Genomic DNA, 23,894 nt, shown 5'->3' with positions numbered 1-23,894 from the left:
GTTCTCCGCAAAATTTTGTCCCGTCATCCACAATCTTTGTGTGGTATTTCGATCTTCCGGTTCCTCTTTCTTTGAGGTGATCCTTTTCATATTAATTTGATGATCTCAGTAACAACAGTTTTGGTGAAACAATAAGCTATCTCACGCTTCTTAAAAATACCACTTAATCACAAAGATTCTAAAAATGAACAGTCATGACCGTCACCAAGAAGGTAGAAAATTAACATCGCGATTGTCCCATTTGCGTCTTTCAGTAATTTCCCTTTTCCATACAAGGAAAGTTTAGTGAATAAGTTACTTGTTTAAAGTTGTCGCCTCTTATTTTACACTCCTTACGAATTTAGACAGGATCTTAGCGAGCTATTTACAATCAAGACATCAGACATGGGGGTTCGGACCATAGACATAATAAATGTCTATAGTTCGGACCTCCCCCTATGTGACGTGTTGCATTGGTACTGTCCGAACGCCATCTCCTTGGCGCGTTGTATTAAAATTGTTTCTCCGCATTGGTTATCAGGTTGCTGCCTAGTCGATACTCCCAACAGAATTGTTCCGGGTGCTGTTCAACTAGGTTTAATCGCAATACCTTACAGAAAACAATGTCTTTTACACTCAGTTCAAGACACTACGATGATCGGAGGACAGATGAGAGCAGGTGAGGTGACTTGGCTTTATCTGAAGCGAGCTATAGATTAGTTTAGTTACAGCTAGCTAGATGGCGGGTTTCTTTCTTTGTTTCGTTTTCGTCAGAATTAGCATTAACTCAAATTTGCTCACCAGAATTTCCATTATCGCCACTAGCCTACTTTGCTAAACAATAGATTGCAACTTGCATTTATGTTTACCGTGGCACTCTAGTAAACCGAGCGAAATGTTTAGGTTTTAACTGGCTAGCTACACTACAGCTCGTCTATTTGGACTAGCTGTGATAGCTAGACTAGTGCTACTGCAACTCGGCAGTTCGTTGTATTCTAAGGAGATTTGACAGTGAACAATAATTTAAGTTTAGACGACAATCTAGATAAGACTAGTAGGCTGGCTAGCTAAATATTAGTTAGCAAAAATTCTTGATGCTAACAAATGTTAACGTTAGTGTGCTAACGTTAGCCGAATGTGCGTCTGACAGCTGAATGGGTATGGAGTTCGATCTAGGTAGGCAGTGAATTAACGTTAATCTGCATAAAGTGAGCAAGTTAATCACATTCGTCTAGGATTTATAAATGAATCGGTAGCAAATAAAAAGAATTGGCGAGCAAACTAGTTTTTGTTACTCAAAACTTAGCGATGTTATGATCCGTGTGGTCTAAAATGGCGGTTTGGCGCGAACTTTGAATGGTAGTTAGTGTAAGTTAACAAGTGGGTCACCTGGCTATATCAGTGAAATGAACATTGTTTTGACTCTGCTGCTGCTACCAAGCTTAACGTGGCATTTGTTTGCTTGCTAGTCAGCTATGCGAACTTGCTAATATTAGCCAGCTATAATAATGACCACGTTGTAACCTATGCCATTGTACTTGCAGTATGTGTATCCCGAAAAGCAGCATATTCGCTCCTGGTTTATTTAGATATTTAGTTATGGCTGACATTAGTCTAACTGACGTTATGCTTTTAAGTTCTAGCTCAGTGGGTCTATACCTCGGTCTTGGGGCCCACTGCAGGTTTTCGTTCCAACCACGATTGTAATTATTAAACGATTGTACGAATGCACTTGTTGTACGTCGCTCTGGATAAGAGCGTCTGCTAAATGCCTGTAATGTAATGTAATTATATAATTTGTGTAATTGTTTGCAAGATAACACAACAAATGCAGTGGGAATTATAATCTTCATGGCATGCATTGCAATTTCTGGCAATGTGGCTTTAGAGGGTGAGTAATCCATCTAAACATGAAATGCAATTGTGGGTGGAACAAAAAGCAGTGTACACAGTGGGCCCCCAAGACCAAGGTTGAGAGCCACTGTTCTAGCTGGTGTAACCAGTATTTTTGCCTTTTAATGCGCCAATTTCTAGCTTGCTAGATTTATTACATTTTTTTTTCACAGTCTCCCTCCAGATTCAGGGTCTGTATCTGTGCTTCACAGGAGTAGGGGTCCTTCGCGCTGGTCCCATTGCCGGAAACGCGGCGCAGACGGCAATCTGAGGCCACAGGGTGACCCGGACTCCACAGTGTTCGATGATGCGGAGAAAAGAGGGAAAGGACGCAGATGCACCGATAGCAGGCCTGCAAGGTAAAATTTGGGGTCCAGCCTAAATATTTATATTTGTGGCAGTAACCTTTTCAGTTGTTAGCACAGCATAAAATTTGATGGCACAAAATATTTGCTGCAGCTCCACACAAAAGGGTATTTAACTCTGCCAATTTCCTGTACCATCACATTTACTGTAGTCAGAGCATGTGCAAATAACTGTTAAAGCAGGAATAACTGTTAAAGCTCATCATCTGAGTCTGATATTATCTCAGGCTTGGGAATCACAGGTGGAGCAGGCACTGTAGGCCTTATGCAAGGTGATTTCGTCCTGAAAAATGTCTGTTGTACATTTCATCTTATGTAGCCTAGCTATAACAACAGGCTGTGATGTATGATCCATCATGATTAGCCTGCAGTGCTGGGGGCTGGCTCTTTTGGCTCCCAAATGGCTTTGTTCAGTAACGTTCCCGGTTTTACAAAATAGGCCATAGATAGCAATAGTTTGACCTATAAATTACATTAACAAGTAGACCAGCACAATCATGTGATAGTGTTGTACTCAGTAAGAGGTTGACACATTACAGTTGCAATGGAACCCCAAATAGGGGTTTGCCAATGGTGCAGGGGACACAGAGTGTGTAGTTACCCCGGCTCAAAGATCAGACTTGTTTGCGAACAACCCACTGCTGGTCTTGTCCAAATTTTCTAGCGGAGAATGTTGTCTCTGAGTGTCACTATAAGACTTTAAGAGTGGGAGAGCAGACTTGCTCGCACACGCACAGCAGAGACATAAATATCTAGTGCGAACAATGAAAATGTTTAGTGGCTCTAGGCAGATTTTTACGCAAAAATTAATATCACTCTGGAGTAAAATGGGTGAAATGGTTATTTTATCAACTTTCCGATTGCTAAGTTAGTCAGTGGTCATCCCATGTATGATCACATAAGATGAGCATACATACTGTGTTTCAAGTTTGTTTTTATTTACAATTTTACAATTACAATTATTTACTTACAATTAGTTTATTTACAAATTGATATACTCACAAAATTTGCATACACATTTTCTGTTAAAATGACACAAAAGACAGTAGGTTTTGCAGAAGTACTACAGAAAAATGCAGGTATCAATGGAAGGAATAAGTATGTTTTAGCAAAAATGTTTTTAAAAACCCTACAATATATAAACTACATGTGAATTTTTTTTAATTTAATTTTTTTTTTTTTTTTTTTTACACAAGTCATGAAAATCTGTCTTTATACAAAATTATTGATATCAAAATATTACCAGATGCCAACTCAGCTGTATATAATAACGTTAGCTAGCTACCGGTGTTTCAGTCACAACATTTATTAACGGCAGATGTGTAACTTGAGTGCAAAGACAGCTGGTAGCTTTCTGTAGCCAAAATAAAAATGAAAAAAATAGTGAAAGGGCAGGACTAGGGATGGGGAAAAACTCCAAAAATTGCTAAGCGGCTACATAGTGCACAATTTTTTGCACATTTAAATAACAAGGTTCGGGGGGTGGGGGGAACTTTTTAAAATCTGCATTTCAATTTAAACTGTCGCACTCCCCGACTATAGACAAGATGTGCTATTAATTAAAATGTTGCAAAAGCAGCCACAGTGTACTTCAAAAGCAAATGCGGCCTGCCTGTATAATTACAACTTACAAATTGCATTAAAGCAGCCATACTATGGTTAGTACAGAATGGACAGCTACAAATGTGTTGCGGATACAATGGTGATAAAGTATTGGGTTTACTGAATATTTATTCATTAATGTGAATCTAAATTCTACTAAATAAAAAACAAGCAAAATTTTAAATGAATGTTTTATTTCAAGCTGGCGGTATACTCGGTAAGAAGAAAGAACTTTAGGATTGAGAACCACCGGCGAACATGTCCACGAACACTGTTGTCGGTATACTCAGTGAGAACACCGCACCGTTTAAAGTCACTCCACGCCGCTGGGGCGTGAATAATTACGAGCCAGCTATTAACCAGGGCTGGAATCTCGCTCAGACCTGCGTCTCGCGGCTACGCCATGGATGTATAAAGGGAAGGGCTACGTGAGATCACAACACAAAACAAAAAGTTTAAAGTGGCTTTAGTTTATCTAGCTATGCAAAAGAAGAAAAAAAAGGTGAAGGAGATTCGCCCTCTAAATCGGAGTAGGACAGAGAATGGAGAGTTTTGTCTGTACATTGGGCAAAGTTTAGATGAGGGGGGTCCACTTTCTCTTATTTCCGCATGTGTGCTAGGCGTTTTGATGACTTACTGAAACAAGTAGCACCATTCATCAAACGTGAGAACTTACAGAATTCCCATCTCTACAGAAGAGAGATTGGCGTTGACTCTCCGTACATAAGCACGTGAAGTCTGCCCTCAGAACCGTGACGTGACCAACCATGTGATATTTGGACCAATAGCTGAGAGGGGGAGGTCGGAGAACAAGGAAGACATTTTCTAAAAGTTCTCCCTGGAGGCCGTCGCACACTGCACCGTGAGAACCCACAACACCACGTCTTTTTGTTCTTCAGTTGTTCCCATTGCGTCTTTTTGCTCAAAAAGTTCTACTTCTTACGAAGTATACTGCCTACTTAAGTGACCACAAAGAAAAAGTTAAGGAGGCTTTCCTTTAATAAGAACAGGAACACTGCTAGTCACGGTTTTTTTTTTTTTTTTGCCTAGTTTTGTCCACCTTCTTCAAAGTGACAGCTCTCATTAACATTTGCTGAGAATTAGATGCGGTTGCCCTCAAGCAAATAGCACGTTACTCACAGTCACTGTCCAGTGTTTAGATTTTACATAATTTTGTATCGTTCCAGTGCTGTTGGAGTATGTTGTCTTGGTGTTGCAGTTTGCGTTTGACTTTATTTTCTTGTCTGTTCAAAGTGAGCCCAGATGGCACCTTTTCTGTTCTGTTCTTTGCGAATCATTTCAAGGAATGTCAATTAGATTTTTGCAGGGCACGCTAGCAGATGCCTAGGTTATCACTTGAGAGCTGATCAAGGACCATTTTTCCCATGTCCGGATCACAACCTCTCAAATGTCAAAACCGACACCTGATCAGCATTAATACTTGAAAACACAAGCCTACGACATTCACAGTGAGAATAGGACACTAAATGCAAACTGTTATAAGTTATTTTATTAACTTTGGCGATTTAAAAAAATGTATTTTTAAATTTTCAGCAATTTAACCCCTTCGTGCAAGCCCCCTAGTGGTCGGCATGACGGCGTGCCCAGATTACTGAACTCAGACATTCAGTGCTACTGCAAATAAAGTACGAGTTAAAAACAGAAACGCGTTGTTTTATTTTCATAAGTAGACGATACACGACAACGATGCCGAATACGGAGTTTCGCAGCACCACCATTGTCGCTCTGGTCGTTCATTTAACACGCCCCCCTCCCTACAGTCTCATTTACAACTACACCTCCCACCCATGACATAATGGACAATATTTTCTATCTTGGCATTCAAAAAAATATTCTTTCACCACTAAAAAATCGTATTCCATCATAGCAACAAGATAAACCCGACAGTAGTCCTAAGATATACCAATACAGCAGTGAAAACGCTGCTCACTGCATAACGAAATAAACGAGAAAAAGTTTAAAAAAATGATACCATGTCATTCTACGGTCAATATCTGGGACTAAATATGGAATAAATATACAACCTTACCGTGGGTTTTACGCATAGATATGTCCCTTTTGAGACTGAGTGGTCATACATTGTCTTCGACAATCCGTTTGTGAAATATACGCGCATTTGTGATGCCTGGGTATCTTCCAAAATAGCTGTGCGTAATACCACACGTGTTGTTTATGGCGTTGTCGCCCTTTTTAGTATAGTCCGGCTTGATTGACAATTTGTTTATTCAGTAGGTGGGAGTATAAGCTTTCTAACGATGTATAACATGTCTAATTTTTCTTTTGGAATAGCGTTTTTTTAGGTCAGCGTAACCGAAAAATTTCTTATCACTTACGCATTCACTTTCTGGTAGCAGTAAAAGACGCTACTCCTAACAAAACGTGGTCAATGATTTTTCATAATTTCTCGGAAAATACAATTATTATTGAGGACTTCTGGGCATATCTAAGCCATATGTTTGCTGATAGACCTAGCTGACATTGTTTTCTGGAGCAAAACTGAAGCGAATAGAACAGTATATTACTGTCTCTGTCTCCATCTACTGAACATAGATAAGATTTCATCATTGCTATGTAAGTATTACTGCTCAAAATACTTTGGTTATATACGTTATTTTGGTAATTGAGTATCTTTAAATCGGTTAGTGGTATTATATAATGTGGATATTTCACACTGTAATGTAAGCGTTAGTAGTGTAATAATTTTTGTGAAGCATGCAACAGTGATGACGTGAGATTTGGAACATTGCCAAAACGTGGTGGACGGTTGAAAATTGTTTTCATGTAGTCCCATCCCCATACAAGAAAACATACGAGAGTACAGAGTATATAAATACATACAAGAGTTAATTATTACACATTTAGGTACTGTACCGCATTGTGTGACAATAATTTTGCATTATTTTTTAATGTCATAGCAATATTCCATCATAAACCTTCAGAAGGGGCTCGTTTATATGCTTTATAATGGACAAAAATAATTTTCTTCATTTTTGGAGAGATTTTGGATATGTTTCTGGACCCATAGATATTTTATACCCCTGTACTGACGGAAAACTTGTAATTCTCACTTGAAAATGATGCAACAGTGAGTTTCTTTAGACAAAACAGTTGATTTGCAGTGAAATACGTGAATATGTTGTGATTTACAGCAATGCATAATTTAGACATTTTGGATAGATTTGGAGACACTGGGTACACTGCTTAGTTTTTGCTTCATAAACCTATAGTAGTTCTACATAGCCACCCTTAGATTTTATGAACTTGTGGTCAAGAAGTCTTTGATCCAGCACATGTATAGTTTAACCTGCTGTATATATGCAATCTCTCAGTATTTAATTGCAAACTAAAAAAGTGCAAATTCATTTTTGATTTTTTGTCTAGACAATTGCATTTGTGGCACTTTATTTCTTCCAAAATGATGAATATAAACTAATCTGCGTTAGTATTGTAAATTGTACACATGCCTTGATTCATTTAAGCCATTTTTCAAGTCTCTGTGGTGTTCATATCTGGAGTTATAAGGCTTTAAATAGGGTACCCCCTAAATGGGCAAGGATTGGCAAGATTTGGCATGTGCGCCAAGGGGTTAATGTTTAAAAGTCCCACTCCTGGACAGGACATTAATTCTCAAACATCTGTCTGCTAAATAGAATAAAGTAGGCTTCTCAAATGATAACAAAATACCAATTAGTAACAAATGTGGTGGTAAGTTAAATAGGCATAGACTAATAGCGAATCCTAGGCTACAGCCTTAGACTGCAATGTTAGGCTATTTTTCAAGCCTATTCTAGGTTCTTCGCCAGAAAAAGGTATTTACTTTATGCTGGTTGATGAGGGCACATAATGGACTTAACAGGTTATTTATTTGACAAATGTTTGTCTCCAGAAGAGCATCGTTTACCTAAAGTTCTGTCATCACATTCATAACGTCTTCAACAATACACTGTGCTGTGCTAATACTAATAGTAATGCTCAAGTTTATTTTAAAGCTGCAAAGTTAGTTATTTGTCATATCAATCTCCTGCCTACGTGGGGGTCTTACAAATTGCTTGAGAGTTGGCTGCCCTGTGGAAATTATAATATGATGTCGCCCTCTATTACTACTTTTTAGCAGGGACCTCTAAAGTATACAAATTTTTCCCAGAAGTCTCCCCCTACCCCATGTCTCTGAAAACTGCCTTACTTTCCTTCGACCTCTTACATCTGTTACTTCTTTTAGCTTTACCACTCCTGAAAGCGGGGGCCCGGTGTCAAGATGTGCTGACTGGGGCAGTGAGGTGGAGGAAGAGGAGATGCGTTCAGGCGTCCTTCGTGACATGCAAAGGTTAGTAGTTGTCGTATTCTACCCATTTGCATGAAAGCTTGCTGTTATGTTAAATCGGGACTGTGAGCTTGTGTACATTATCAAACAGACAATAGATAGGACAAAAGCTAATTTATCCTCATCTAAGTATCAAGAAGTATGTCACAGTAAATTCTAGAGCCCGAACGATGCCAGATTTTTGGGTCCGATGCCGATCCCGATTTTGGAGAGTCCTAGCCCACCGATTACCACTGTTTTGACCGATATTTTGTCAAAAAGTGCAACATTTTCAAATCAATTTGAAAAACGTTTTTTATTATATGTTATTAAAGTTTCTATATTTAAGAACATTTAACTTATAAGCAAACAAATAAAAATAAAAATAAACACACAAAGAACTTTTTAGATAAAAAAAGTAAAAGATGATATTAAATTAAATATATATATATATTAACACCATCTTTAAGTGTGTGAAATCAAAATAACCCCACACCTTGCTTTTACTCCTTTCTTTTCCAGCCATCTATAAAAAAATTAATTAAAAAAAATCTGTTTTCCAGTTTCAAACATGTATTTTTATGAATATTATTGTTGTTGTTATTATTATTATTATTATTATTATTAATAATAATAATTTGTTATTATTTCTTAGCATCTATTCTCAGTACATTAATTATATTTTCTTATTTTATTCCTACTACATGATCTCAAAGAGTAAGACTATCTAGCGGAGCTAAAGAGTGAATCAAGTGTAACGTTAGATGAAATTAAATTGACTGGATGAAATATGTGAAAAAAACTACAATGCGCTTTCATGCAGGTTACCCGTGCTAACTGTTGGTTGATTCACTTGTCCAACAGCAATCCTTCTCTCATGTTATCACGACAAAGCGAGATAACATGGCTTAAAATGATCCATGTTAGAAGTGTTTTATCTGCGTTTTTACTGTCTGGTTAGCTTACTACGATGACGCGTGACTAGATGACACACTCGCTTGCAATAACGCATTGGCCATTGACACAGCATCATATAGTAGCTAATATCATCTCATAAAAAAACAAATGTGTGATGCATTCAATCACCATTTTATTTTGGCTGGTTATATATTTGAGATACAGCGATGTCCTCTGGAAATGTAGATCCTACGCTGCTTATGTGCTCACTGCCACTTCATAAAGGCTTGCTAGCCAGCTAGCTTGCTAAAGTGAACCAAATATGTTAGCTAGCTCGCTCGCTTGATAATGAGGATTGATAAACATAGTGGTCGTATAAACGCATTTAATTAAAAAACTTTCACTAAATATACATACCTTTATTGCGGCAATCGAATCTGTGCAGACAAGTCTTGCAGTGGAGAATATTGGATGAGGCACGAGTGACACTTCTTATTAGAGAAGTAGCGCGTCAGCTGCTGCAGTTCACGCTTGTATTAGAGCTCCCTCTACTGGATAATTCTAGTAAATAGCAATTACGACGTTCGAACAGACAAGTACAGATAAATAATCATTGTTTTTTTGTTTATTATACTTATTAAAACATCGGGACACATCAGCGGCATAACTGCCGATCCCGATGTTGTCAAATAAGTCAAATAATGGCCGATATATCGGCCACACCGATATATCGGTCGGGCTCTAGTAAATTCATTATTAGCTAAATTTCTTCTGAAAACGCTGCAGTATTTTCAGTTACACTACTGTACTCTTTATTACGAGTAGTTCATTGTCTATACACTTGCATTCACTAATATGTTTTTGGTTAATTTTAAAGTCCTTATTAATGTTATTTTAATTGTCATCTTTATTGAAAAACTAGTTTGCAGACCCCAATGTAAACATCCCTTAGTGGTGGTTGAAAGTCTCTTAAATGTTGTGTTAAGTGTATGCATACAGTCATAGCTGATTAAATAAATAAATACATAATTTTGCTGAAGCCAAGCAGCAGTAGTGAGGGAGTGACCAATACCCAAACCCCATATGTCCAGTTTCCTGTGGCCCCATATTGTGGGTTGGCTCAGACCAGGCCTGATGCACATGTCTGAAGGTGTGTCAGAGAAAAATGTTCCGCTTCTCCCTTTTCAGATACAGGAGGAGAATTTTGGCAAATGACTTCAATGAAAGAGAAAGAAAAACTTCATCAGGAAGGTTTGTGCTTGCGTGCATGTGCACACACTATATATGTCTTATGAAACCAGCATTATATTAAAGTTACAATCTCGAAGATTTCCGTTTCGTTCTCTTTGGCGGTACCAATGGCGAGAAGCGGTAATTGCAGGTGTGTTTTTGGACCTCACTTCCCATAGATCCAACCGGATCCAACCAGTGTCGCCTGTGTGACGTCAGTCAGTTGGCAACTGGGCCACGCCAACTATTACATTTATTATTTACTTAATAAAAAATGGTTGTTATACAAGTAACGTTATGTACATACTCATTCATTGTCTAACATTAGGCTAACTTAAGCTGTCTTTACACTGCCGAGCCGGGTTAAAATGCTGTAGCAGACCTGGGGTAGAATTAGTGATGATCAATTTCCACAAACGTTCTTTATCCACATTTTGCTCGGTATGAACATCTTTACACTGCAGAGAAGAATTTGTGGGATTCGCTGTGGTTCGTGCAATTATGTATCTCGTGCACAATAAACAATCTTTTTCGTGAATGATTGTTGTGTGATATTTTTGAAACAACTGCCTTGTTGTTTCTGGTTTTGCTAGCTAAACTGTTTGAGAATAAAGCTGAGCTGGGTGTTAAATTAGCAATCAGAACAAGAAGAATAAAACAAAAACAAAGGAGATTTCATCAAAAAAGGGCATCAAGGCTGAAGGAACGTATGAGGAAGCGTAATAAAATAATAAAGCTAATCCATACTGCCATATTCTTTTATTTAGTTTTCTCCAGCTTGACATCTTTACACAGAAATCAGACCCGCTCTGCTCCACCTATACCCCGGCTTTATTCCGATCAATATATTGATGAACTTGATGGCAATGTAAATAACGATAACGTTAAGGCCAGTTCAGATCAATGATTCGCAACGAGACGAAACGGTTTTAGAATGTTGCAGATGAAATTGCAGCGGTGTGAACTGGTTAGTTGCAGAGCGTCTGAAGCTGTTGCCTGGGGTCTCAAAAGACCCACCTTGTCAAATCGCTAAGTGCAGTTTTAGAACGTTTACAATCAGACGTCTTGGAATTTTGCAGGTTGCATCCAGTCTCGTTGCGAATCATTGATCTGAACTGGCCTTTAGTTAGCTACATTGCAAGGTTGCAACAAGGTAGCATTGCATTCGATAGACGGTTTACGAGGTCGGTACCGGTCGGTAGCGTTAGCTAGCGTTTTTTCTAATTGTTAGCTGACTAGATTGCGTTAATTACATTAGCTAGCTAGCTAACGCAACGTTACCTGATATGAGAGATGGATACTGTGCGCAACATTGTCTAAACTAATGTTGCCTTTCTTGACATGGTCCGGTAGCTAGCGTTAGCTGTGCAAATAGCTATGTAATTTAGTAATGTTACATTGTCATCAAATGTAATACGAAAACTACATCAACAAATAATATGACCTCTCATGTTACACAAAAACTTATTAGGGTTCCATAATCTCCCCCCCTTTCTCTGTAACGCTAGCAGACACCAGAAAAAAAACAGTACGCCGCTCACACACAAGTGAGTTAAAGAGCGAGCCTGTTGTGTTAGCTCCGCCTACCCTCTCTGGCGGACCAACCACTGATGAGTGATGGAAAATGCGTCACTAACTATGCGCCGCTTGAATGTCGCCACAGACACCCAGTTCTTTAATCATAAATTATTATAATAATAATATAAATTAATATAATAATGGGCTCAATCACCATTGTGTTACCTAATTCAGCGATAGATAGTGACTTAACTTAAAATTAGAAAACTAAGAGTTACTTAATTCAGCCAAGTTGATAATGCTGTACTTAAGGTTTAGTTTTTTTGCTGTGTGTGTGTGTGCGTGCGTGCGTGCATGGTGTGTGTGTGCGCGCATTTATATTTCCTGTTCCTTTGTGTCTCTCTCCAGCTCGGATTCCAGGGATTCTCCCATCCCTGCTGAAATGGAGACTGATGAGGTGGTTTTGTTAAGGAGACAGAAGCAGATTAACTATGGGAAGAACACCCTTGCCTATGACCGCTACATCCGGGAAGTGCCCAAGTGAGTACAACAAAAGAATTGCAAATGCTGCTCTCTATGGGCAAAACCTTCCCTGCATATTCATGAGCAGAATTCTGAAGCTCCTAAAACAGTCCAAGCATTGGACCTCAGGTCCCATCATCCCTCCTCACATTTTTGGCAATCTGATATTGGGAGGCACAACTTAGAAAATGCAAATGGCAAGTTAAGCACATGCCCACATGTATAAAAAAATAAATACTTACACTGCATTCCTGGCATCTCCAGCTCCTCTAAACGCAGATGAGACTTATGCTAGTCTATGAAGTTAAAGTGCTCAAAATCAACAGGTTTCTTTGCAGTCATGTGGAAAAAGTCACCATAAATCCTCACTGTTAAGCTGAAAACAGTGCTGCCACATTACAAGTTTTCGTTGTTTGTTCTGATATAATTTGAATTTCATTCTTGTGTAAGGAAATTAAGTTATGATAACTTACCTAAATGGCCATGAATGGTCAAATTGACCGTCATTTATCTTGCCTGTATGCTTGTGCATTTAGATTGCTGCGCTTCACAAAAGGACTGCAATAGTACCCAGATTACAGGCCTGCAGATCAAGCCTGTGGCTGGACAAACCCTGCAATAGTTGTCTGAAGTTTTAGGGCCTAACTAGTCACTAGTCTGATCATGAGTAGGGTAGTGAAACCTGGTAACAGTATGGCACCAGTTCTCACATGACCGGTAGGCCTACCTACCGGATCAAATTGCAACATAGATTTTGGTGGTTTATTGATTCTGTCTTCCTCACTAACATTACACTTGCTCTGTCGACTCACTTAGTGACAGCAAGTACCGTTAGCAAGCTAGCTAATGTTAAACTTGGTCAAAATGACAAAAGCGAAACTGTTAAGAGATGACGTTTTTTAATGTTGCCGTTTGCTCGTTATTTTAAAGAAGGTTGACATCGTACCAGTTCAAAAGTTAGTCTAAAAAAAACCTACCCAGCCATGCAACGATATTATGTGGGTTTGCATGTCAAATGATGGGGAATGCATTTCCAAAATATAACTGTTTCCCACAAGGATTATACAGCTTACATTTTTTGTCAATTATTAGTTTGCAAGCAAGCTTGAAAGCAAGTTTTACACAAAACAATGACAACCACAAACTTAAAAAAAAAAGTGTTCTAGCATCATGTGCACTTCCTTATATGCCCATTTTGCCAGAATATCTGAGTATCCTACAATTGGCTACTTTCATCAGACTGCTTTGAGATTTCATTGTTTGTAGGTGTAGCTAAATGTCCAGTTTGGAGAATTATTGATTGTGGGACTGGAGCATTCATGATGGTAAAATCGGCAGGAAAAAAGGAGAAATTGCAAAACAACTTGTATAATATCATTGTGTGGATATGTGAAGTTGCATCTGAATTCTGTGTTCACATGAGGTCCGAATGTACAGATGTTAATGTTCTTGAGGGCTGAGAATCATTCTTGTTATTTCTGTAGGAAACCTTGAAAAGTGCCAAACTCTGTAGAGTGGTGTATAGGTATGGGGCATACCCCGCCAAATGTAACTTGGGAGATAACATACCAGCCATCCAAATTGCAGTTGATTGTTACGCCAATGTTGAATGTTTTTTTTTTTTTTTTTGGTGTGGTTGTTTCAGGCACCTGCGCCAGCCAGGCATACATCCGAGGACACCAAACAAGTTTAAGAAATACAGCCGGCGGTCCTGGGACCAGCAGATTAAACTGTGGAGGGTGAAGCTCCATGCATGGGACCCCCCGGCCCAGGAAGGCAGTGACCTGCAAGCCATGTATGAACCCCGCTTACAGACCCCCGCAGCCTAGGCACTGTAAAGCTCATCTGCATTCTCTGTATAGAAATCATGTGCATCGGGAATACAAAAACATAGTATGCCACTACAAGCAGTGAAGTATTTCACAATCATTTCCATTAAAATCATTTGTGGAGTATGTGGAGCATACATTTCTGTGTAAACGATATTTGTATGTATATATGTGCATGTACTGTACAGTTGAGGCCAAAAATTTACATACACCTAGGCTAAAGACATTCAAACTCAATTTTCACAACTTTATTTCCATAAGAGGTTATTTCATAATAATAGCTAAGAGACAGATTTATTTCAACTTTTATGTACTATATCACATTTTCAGTGGGTCAAAAGTTTACATACACTTTGTTAGTATTTTGTGGCATTGCCTTTTAATTGCTTAACTTGAATCAAATGCTTGGGGTAGCCTTCCACAAGCTCCTCACAATACTTCAGGTTTGTGGGCCACCTTGATCGGACATGCTTTTTCAGTTCAGTCCAGGCTTTGTGATTGGCACTCCTGTACTTTCAATTTGTTGTCTTTAAACCATTTTGTTACAAGTTTGGAGGTACACTTAGGATCATTGTCCTGTTGGAAGTCCCAGTTGCGACCAAATTTTAACTTTCTAGCTGATGTCTTGAGGTATTGCTTCAGTATTTTTAGATAATCCTCCTTCCTCATGATGCCATCTATTTTCTGAAGTGCACCAGTCCCTTTTCCAGCAAAACCCCCCACAACATGATGCTGCCACCCCCATGCTTCACAGTCGGGATGGTGTTCTTCAGATGAAACGCCTCACCCTTTTTCCTCCATACATAGCGCTGATCATTATGGCCAAAAAGTTCAGAAAATCATTTTTTAAAAAGCCAGAATGTAGTTTGCAGGTGATCACCAGGACGAAGACTTAGCCTTTTGGAGTGTTCTTTGGTGATATGAAACAAAAATGGAACTGTTTGGCCATAATGATCAGAGCTATGTATGGAGGGAAAAAACAAAACAAGTGACAAAAAAGTGAAAGTATTGGAGTGGCCATCACAAAGCCCTGACCTGAATGCCATAGAAAATTTGGACTGAACTGAAAAAGCATGTCTGAGCAAGGAGGCCCACAAACCTGACTGAGTTCCACCAGTTCTGTCAGGAGGAATGGGCAAAACTTCCAGCAAAGTATTGGGAGAAGATTGTGGAAGGCTACTCCAAGCATTTTAAGTTAAGCAATTAAAAGGCAATGCCACCAAATACTAACAAAGTGTATGTAAACTTTTGACCCACTGAAAATGTGATATAGTACATGAAAGCTGAAATAAATCGGTCTTTTAGCCATTATTTTGAAATGACCGCTTATGGAAATAAAGTAGATATGCTAACTGACTTAACACAGGACATGCATGAAATGTGTGGAGTTGTGAAAAATTGAGTTTGAATGTCTTTAGCCTAGGTGCATGTAAACATTTGGCCTCAACTGTATATAATAAAACACTTAAATTTTGTTTCATTTTTAGGAATAAATGTGGGTTTGTCCTTTGCTTCCCTTGAAAGTGTGCAGTCTTTTTAAGTGTGATGTAATGTGGCTTTTACAAAACACCGATGTTGTCTGAAATTTGCAGCCACAGAATCCTGGAACCTGTAATAATTATTCGGTTGGCTTTTTTCCTTCTTTCTTAAACTACTCCAGAGAGGAGATAGACCTGGATGACATCATGGAGACTGAATCTGGGATGACCAACCCTTCAGAGTCTGGGGCTAATACTCAGCAACCTAAAGTCTGCAAAACTTCAGCATCTGTTCCAGAGGTAACTATTCCAGCTTTTCACCTTCTAATAGATTTGTATGTACATTGTAGCAGCATTTCTGGGAGTAAAGATTCTCATTGTAGGTCTTACTTTAACCTTGTTTTGCTGTGGCTTGGTGCTCATCGAGCATCCAGACTGTCAAGAGCAGTTCTGTCCAAAACATTTAATGTTGTGGCTAGGGTTGCAAAATTCCGGGAATATTCAAGGATGGAAACTTTCCATGGGAATTAACAGGAATTTATGGGAATTAGTGGGAAATAACGGGAATAAAATTGAAATATAGCCCTATTAGCTCAGGCTGCATTTACCATGTCATATGCAAATAGAAACAAACCTTTTACCATATCATAAGCAGACATAATTGCAAAGATTCCCTATGACCCCCCTCCAAAAAAAAAAGACTTTTCTCTTAACACCTAAAAAACCTCCAAAAACAGTCTTCCGAGTGTTGTTTTAGAATTCTATTTACATAGATATTTGAAGCGCAAGTTTTTAGAAAAAGTCAAGGAATGACAGACATGTGGAATAAACATTAACAAAATACATCCCATTTTACTGCGCAAGGGGTCAGTTGACCCGGTGGTTCTAGTGATGAGCAGCATACCGTGAGTAGTGGCAAGTGACGTCGGCAGCACACTACATGACCAAAGACGGGAAGTTTTGAAGAGAGGCTGAAGGCTTTTACACAGTCTATAAGTACAGGGCGCATACGCTGTGCGGACGGACAGTCCGCAGTCGTTCGCCCTTTCATACTCCAGTCGTACCACCGCATACCCAAGCCCTACATTTCCCACAATCTTTGCGCGTCGTTTTCCTTTTCTGCCGGAAGTTAGACTGTAAACAACATGGACTCGTCCTTGCCCAGCGTTGTGCTTATTTCTCTCTATGAATTGTTGTTCTTCTGAAAATCTTTATAATCCCGTTGGGATGAATCGCATAGGTGCCTGTACCTTCTCACCTCTTCAGCCAGTCTCTCTTCAAATGTCCACTCCATGTCTATTTTGTGTATTCCGCATCACCGCGTGTTTCCAGTGCCACATGAAATGCATGTCGATGTGAAACAGTTTCATACCGAGCCATGATTTGTGTTACACAGGTATGCGTACGCTAGGTACGCGCGGTCACAAAAATTGAGCTTCGTGCGGACATGCCAAGGCGGACATACGCTGAGGTCCGCTATTTCGTCATTTTGACCGCGCGGAGTCCGGTCCGCATATGCTACGTCCGGACCATGATTTGGCCTTAACTGCTTGTCCAAAAGTACCAATATTTATATGACGTCTCCATGCCGCTTCACAGCGATAAAAATATCCTACTTACCAGACAGCGTTATTTTAGTCAACGAAAAATATTCCTTACGACCCCTTTTTCCATAACAAAAACAAAACATAATGAAATAACAATTCAGAATATGCCTTAGGGTTTAATAATATTTATAAAATAAATGTTTTACAATAACGAATGAATGGAAATAGATTAATTAAAACTCCTCAATTAGCATGCTCAATCAAGCTACATCACATGGTAACAGCTAGCTAGCAGAAGGTATTAACAAGGTATAAACTGTGTACTTTGCATTAGGCTACTATCTGCCGGTTAACTGAAATATCATAAAAAATATAAAATATATTCACTCCATTAATATAATCAAAACTTACCTGAAAGCATGTAGTCCTTTGGCTCAGACAGTGCGGTAGTGTTGGCAGTAATGTGGGCTGCACACATGATGGGAGAATGCAGTGCATGCACAGGGTTGTAATTTTACTGAATTCCTATTTAAAGGTGCAGTGCGTAGAATTTAGTGGCATCTAGCGGTGAGGTTGCAGATTGCAACCAACTGAATACTCACCCCTCCCTTTCCAATGACGTAGGAGAAGCTACGGAGGCCTGTAAGTTCTAAAAATGATGTCATCGTCTACGACAGCATCGAGTAGCCAAGTGTCAAGTGATGAGGTTCCTTGATAGATTTATAAATTGTATTTAGTTATTTAGTCTGTAAAACTATAGGTCATAACTTACAAGTAAGATAGCGATTATGATTGTCAATTGTTCCGAATTGTGGTAGCGTTTTATTGCTAACGTTAGCAGCTTTGCATGGTAAATCATAGAAAGACATGATGCGTCGCAAAAACTATTACACTACTAACTAACACTTACATTTCAGTGTGAAATATCCTCATTATAAAATACCACTAACCTATGTAAAGACACTCAATTTCAAAAATAACGTATATAACCTAAATATTTTGAGCAGTAATACTTACATAGCAACGATGAAATATTATCTGTTTTCAATAGATAGAGACAGAGACAGAGTAAATCAATGATATATTTCTATCCGCTTCTGTCTTACACCAGAAAACGATGTCAGCTTTGTCCATAATCAAACATATGGCTTAGCTATGCCCAGAAGTCCTCAATAATAATAGTATTTTCCAAGAAATTACGAAAAAGCGTTAACAACGTTTCGTTAGGTGCAGCATATTTTACTGCTACCACAGAGTGAATGCGCAAGTGAATGCGATAACAAAACTTTCGATTACGCTGACCAATGAAACGCTATTCCAAAAGAAAATTTAGACATGTTACACATCGTTAGAAAGCTTTTACTCTCACCTACTGAATAAATGGATTGTCAGTCAAGCCAGACTGTACTAAAAACGACCACAACGCCGTAAACAACACGTGTGGTATTACACACAGCTATTTTGGAAGGTACCCAGGCATCACAAATGCACCCTCTCTAGAGCCGTTTGTCTGTTCTGGGCTACTGTAGAAACATGGCGGTGCAACATGGCGGCCTCTGTGGAAGAGGACCCGCTCCCTATGTAGATATAAACGGCTCATTCTCTGGTACTGAAAACGCAACAATTCTTATTTTCATGGGATTATACACTAATTAAAACATACTTATGAATATTACATTACATTTCTGCCAAGTCCGTTCCGCTAGATGCCACTAAATTCTACACACTGCACCTTTAAAGGGATGCTGGCAAATTATCAGTACATGTGATGGAAGAGTGCGCTGCTGAATGCAGTGCATGGTAACAATTCAATTAAATGGGAATCCTTTTAACCAAAACATGCCATAAGACCTAGTGTTGCTTTTTATGTGCATTCCCCCCCAAATAAGTTCACTATTAGAAGGTAAGATTTTTATATTGAAATTGTGCAAAATTCCCGAACTTAATTTCCCTTCCAAAATTTCCGGAAATTTACCGGAAATATTCCAACCCTTTGCAACCCTAGTTGTGGCCCATTACCAGAGCCATTACTCTCCTTTAGATCTTGGACAAGAAAAAGAGAAAAAAAGGAACCTTCCAACAAAACATCAAGGTTCTGCAGATTCCAGAAAACATACAAGTGCTTGATGTTGTACAAAAAATTCAACGTGCTACTGCCTGTAATTTCTGGAGTTTTAAAAATGATTTATGGATGTACATTTATGTACATTCACTGCATGGAGAGAACCAAAATTGCTATGAATACAGTGATAGACATTTTTGTCTGGAGCCAGAGATGGGTAGTACAACCATTTGTCATTGTCACTGATGCAGTTTCAGCCATGGTATGCATTTTGATGCAAATCATTGAGATTGTCCTTCAGTCATATATGATAGTGAAGTGTAGAATGGATTCACAAATCTGTAGAATGGATTCACATATCTGTAAATCTAAATGGTTTCACAAATCTGTTGGAAAAATGTTTGTGAACCTATTTACAGATTTAGCAATAATAAATGTCTGAAGGACAATTTCCATGATTCCATTATACAGATTTGTGACTTCTGCTACAAAAATACCCTGCATTCACACTGTGAGCTATTCAGTTGACTTGAGTGTACTAGGCTGAGGGAGGGGCATCAGCTTCCAGCTGTGTTCTCTTTGTGGTCTTGTGCAGCTACAGATTTTTGATTGCACATGGCATTACACAGTGTATTAAATGCCTTGTCATTGCACATTAGTGGTTTCAATGGCAGATCTGCATGGAAAAAGCCTTTCCCTTTATTGCTTCCCAAAATTACTGAAGGAGCATGTCTTTGGCTGTTCCCAGATTTCCAGTATTCTAAAAATGTACCATCAAAAAATAGTTGACTATAGATTAGGTAGAATAGATTTATCATTGGACCTCAGAGTTTGCTGAAAAAGTAGGTTTTTTCAGCCGTAATTATTTGCCTGCGTGGTGAAAACTGCTGACATGGTCTTCTGGGCATGAATAACATTACAGGATTGCACAGGTAAAAATTACGTTACCTGACCTCCCTTAGTGGAACTAATCCGGTCTAGATGTATATGAAGATGTATATTTGCCATATAGCCAATTCCTTGAGTTTCTAGTTATGTCATTACACTCATAATTATTATTTGTTACTACCATCTTGCTTGCTAGCTAATGATATGTCTATCTCTCTCGCTAGCCTAGCTAGCTACCTAGCGGTCTCTCTCTCTCTAGCTATGTTGTCTTCACTTTACAAATATGGTAAACTTTGTAAAATATGTCCATGAACATACCTCAAACGTTCTTGAATTCTGCATTAAGTATTTTAATTGCCCTGAAAACTGCTACTGGTTTACAGTTTCATTCAGAATTGGATCCAGAAAACTTGTGTATCAATCAAGCAGGGAACTGGCTACAGCAGTCTTGCTAATTTGTGGTTTAATCACATCCTGCAGTTATGATTCTCTTTGGATTCCAGACCTTTTTTCAAAAAGAAAACCGTCTTAAATAACTTCCTTGTGCTTTAGGACTCCTGCTCAGGGACCCCCAGTAAGGTCATGAAAACTGAGCTGTCTTTCGACCTGGAAATGTGTCTAAATGAAGGGGACGGTGAAAGCAAATGGCTCAGCTTGTGATGAATTTTGAAGACTTTTGTGCATGGGGTGGGCCTGTGAAGCCCCTCCGCTGCTGGAGTTTAGGTGGGGAAAATGGCCAGCAGACGGCAGCACAAGCTAGCCATTGAAAGGACATTCTTTTCCACAACGACACAAGAAACCAGACGCGCAAGATTAGCGTCTGCTTTATGCTTCAGTAAGATTTTTTTTCTGATGAGATGTTCCTTAACACATTTGTTACATGCCCTATTAGTTCAGTGCATATTTCACAAAAAGTTTGACTGGGTTGTGTACATTTTTATGTAAGTTTTTTAAAATGGTAACTTTTTACTTTTCATAAATGCTATAAAGTGTTCTGTGTGAATGTTCCTTGTTTCTTTTTTTTTTTTTTAGCCCTGGGGGCATGTTGTGATTATGACAGGAATTTTATCTGCACTCTGTTTAAAGAAAAAGAAAATAAAGTGTATTAAAAAATTAAGCCGCAATAAATTGTTTTGTTTGTATGACGTTGTTTGCAAATTATGAAATGAGATGACAAGATAAATTGGGGCCAGCATGCCAGTCTTTTGTTTTCAGCAAGCCACAACATCAGTTTTATGTTCTTAAATGCTTTTCTGATGATGTCCGTTCAAATGACAGAACTTTTTTTCAAAATTCAACATGAATTTTGAAAAAATATCCAAAAAAATATGATTGCAGGTGAGTTGGCTGCAGCAACTAAGTGGAAGGATTGTTTTGATTATTGCAGCTCTGAAGCCTCTTCCTTACTTGGTTTCCTGAGGGCTCAGGAACCACTGCAGCCTGTTGCCACCAGTATAACTTATGTTCAAATGTAGACTAGTTTGAAAATAAAAAAAATTCAGTTACACAATAACTTACTTAAAAATTGGTGCACCAACTGATTTCAGACGTAGAGTTAAGATACAAGGTAGAATACTCCCTACGAGGTGTAAAGTCATTCCTAAATCAGCTGTTGATGGGGCACATTGATTGAAAAGATGGGAAAGCTTGCTAGAGGATCTGGAGCATATAAGTCAGTGCAGTATACACCAGCAATGCATTCTCTGCAATAGTCATACATATCAAAGGGATGTAGTCTATTAACATGCACTCACGCTTTTGTATTAGCTGAGCAGAGATGCAGGAAATAACCTACCTTCTGGCCGTTGACTTGCAACCTGATACCAAAAGAAATGGGACTCTGAGTCCTGCACAAGTGTCTGCCACTGAGATACTGTAACAGGGTAATTTCAAAGTTGGCAGGTGACTCAATTCAAGTGTAGAAGTACTGTGTGCAGAACTGTAAGAGTAGTTGTGTTATTACACTGACATATGTGAAGTCCCCTTCATGGCCTGAACAATAAACGCAGTTCTCACTAGCTTTCCTGATGTACTTTCCTGTGCTGATGGCACACACAGAAACAAGATGCTGAAACTGATGAGAATGATTTTGTGAACAGAAAAGGATACCACTCAATGAACACACATGGTGTGATGCTGAGCTTGCCATTACAAAATGTATGTTAAAATGGTCTGGGTCTAAATATGATAGCTTTATTCTAAGGCCCTGTCCACACGTATATGGATTTTTCTTTTCCCCCTCCGTTAAAAAAAATCCCATCCACATGACCGTCATTTAAAAAAATATCTCCGTCCACATGAGAACGCTAAACCGATTGCGCATGCGCAATACACCGATTGCCATGGTAACAGATGCGCAAGTTGACATGATGTCAGTGTTTTCATAAAGCTCAGTTTTTCTTGTCCACATGAAGACAGAGAAACCAGAGTTTTTAGTAATCTCCACCTTGGAAGGCGTTTTCAAAAAGCTTCATTTTCAGTGACCTAAAACGCCGTTTTCGTGTGGACGGGAGGCCAAAACGGAGGGGAAAAAACGATGTTTTAAAAAAAATCCGTATACGTGTGGACAGGGCCTAAAGCAGTTCACTGTATGTAGAATTTGAAGCAGGGAGGTACTCTGGAAAGCTATTAGGAGACTCTGGATATCCTTAGAGAAGATGGTTGATGACTCCATACCTCAGTCCAGCAAGCATCAGTGAGCACTGCTACAATGCAGCACACACCAAAACTAGAAACGGAGTGGTGCAGACGCGTTCTGAAGAACTGGTGGACCTGTCTGCAAAAAGGTTTTAATCTTTCAGTTAGATTACCTCCCTATTGTATGACCACTTTATAAATAACCTGTCGCAGCTGTAGGACTCATGGTTTTCCACTTGTCTTTACCCTTTACTGTTATTTTTACTCCCGCCCCCCTGAAACCACCATAGGGTTTTCTGTCTCATGTCAGGCCATCATTGCAATAAGTTTTTTTTCCCAATCTTAAATTGACCTGCATGGTAAAATAAAGGTTAAATGTGAATGAAGTAACACTTTTCTTTGGTCATAGGCATACTGACGGAACCTGGCAGAGCTGCTGATGAGGCTGCTGTTTATGATGGGATTTTTTCTAGTTGGAGCAGGCATGGATGCACACGTCAGATTTTGAACAAACTGGGATGGCATACCTGCCGCAGATCAAAGGGGTGTCACCGGCAGCAGACTGTCCCAGGGAAGTCTGGGTGCAAGGTATATTCCTTCCTGGGAACGTTCACACCAGTGGCGTCACTAGAGGTGGGACTGCACCAGGTGACACCATCAGAGGGGGGTGACACCAAAATGACAGGCAGTTGATTTAATTGGCGGTATTAATGTGACGAGAAGCGCTTTGTCGTTTTAATGCATAACACGCAATTCCTTGCGCCCACTCCCACCAGCATTTTTTTTTTTTGCCTCAGATTTGACATCAAACCATTTTTTTTTACTTCATCAGTTGTGCGCCCTTCTCTGGATACAGCGCTCGCTGAACGAGTAATAGCATCCCATGCATCTTTTTTTATGTTATTTTATATCCACTACTGACGCTACTAAATATGACCGGTTGTTTGCTGTTCACTTCCTGCAGCAATACCTCCACTTCAGAACTACTGAAGTTTTTCTTACGTTTGGAGTCCGGTGCTCCACCGTCCTTAGATTTTCGTTTGGACATTATTGACTTTGCTCTCATCTTTTCTTTTCGATTTCTGTGTGCACACGGCCCTGCAGTCTCATGCCCTTTTATGGGGAT

At 39.1% G+C, this 23,894-nt stretch overlaps 1 protein-coding gene across 2 annotated transcripts; it reads left to right on the top strand.

Annotated features, from left to right (window-relative positions):
- Window positions 1-448: 448 nt before the first annotated feature.
- On the top strand, window positions 449-21,248 carry slbp (stem-loop binding protein). Of its 2 annotated transcripts, XM_035427692.1 has the most exons (8): window positions 450-658; window positions 2,085-2,231; window positions 8,080-8,184; window positions 10,246-10,308; window positions 12,214-12,345; window positions 13,973-14,122; window positions 15,817-15,934; window positions 20,684-21,248. In XM_035427692.1, exons 1-8 carry the CDS (start codon window positions 603-605, stop codon window positions 20,789-20,791), a joined length of 879 nt encoding a protein of 292 aa, XP_035283583.1. In that variant the 5' UTR covers window positions 450-602; the 3' UTR covers window positions 20,792-21,248. The 2 variants fall into 2 exon arrangements, with proteins under 2 accessions (XP_035283584.1, XP_035283583.1); XM_035427693.1 differs by lacking the exon at window positions 10,246-10,308 and having other exon boundaries at window positions 449-658.
- Window positions 21,249-23,894: the final 2,646 nt, after the last annotated feature.

Source organism: Anguilla anguilla, chromosome 7 (genome assembly GCF_013347855.1).
Source record: "Anguilla anguilla isolate fAngAng1 chromosome 7, fAngAng1.pri, whole genome shotgun sequence".
Lineage (NCBI taxonomy): Eukaryota > Metazoa > Chordata > Actinopteri > Anguilliformes > Anguillidae > Anguilla > Anguilla anguilla.
Note: the sequence above shows the minus strand (reverse complement) of the source record. Positions and strands in the feature narration are given on the sequence as shown.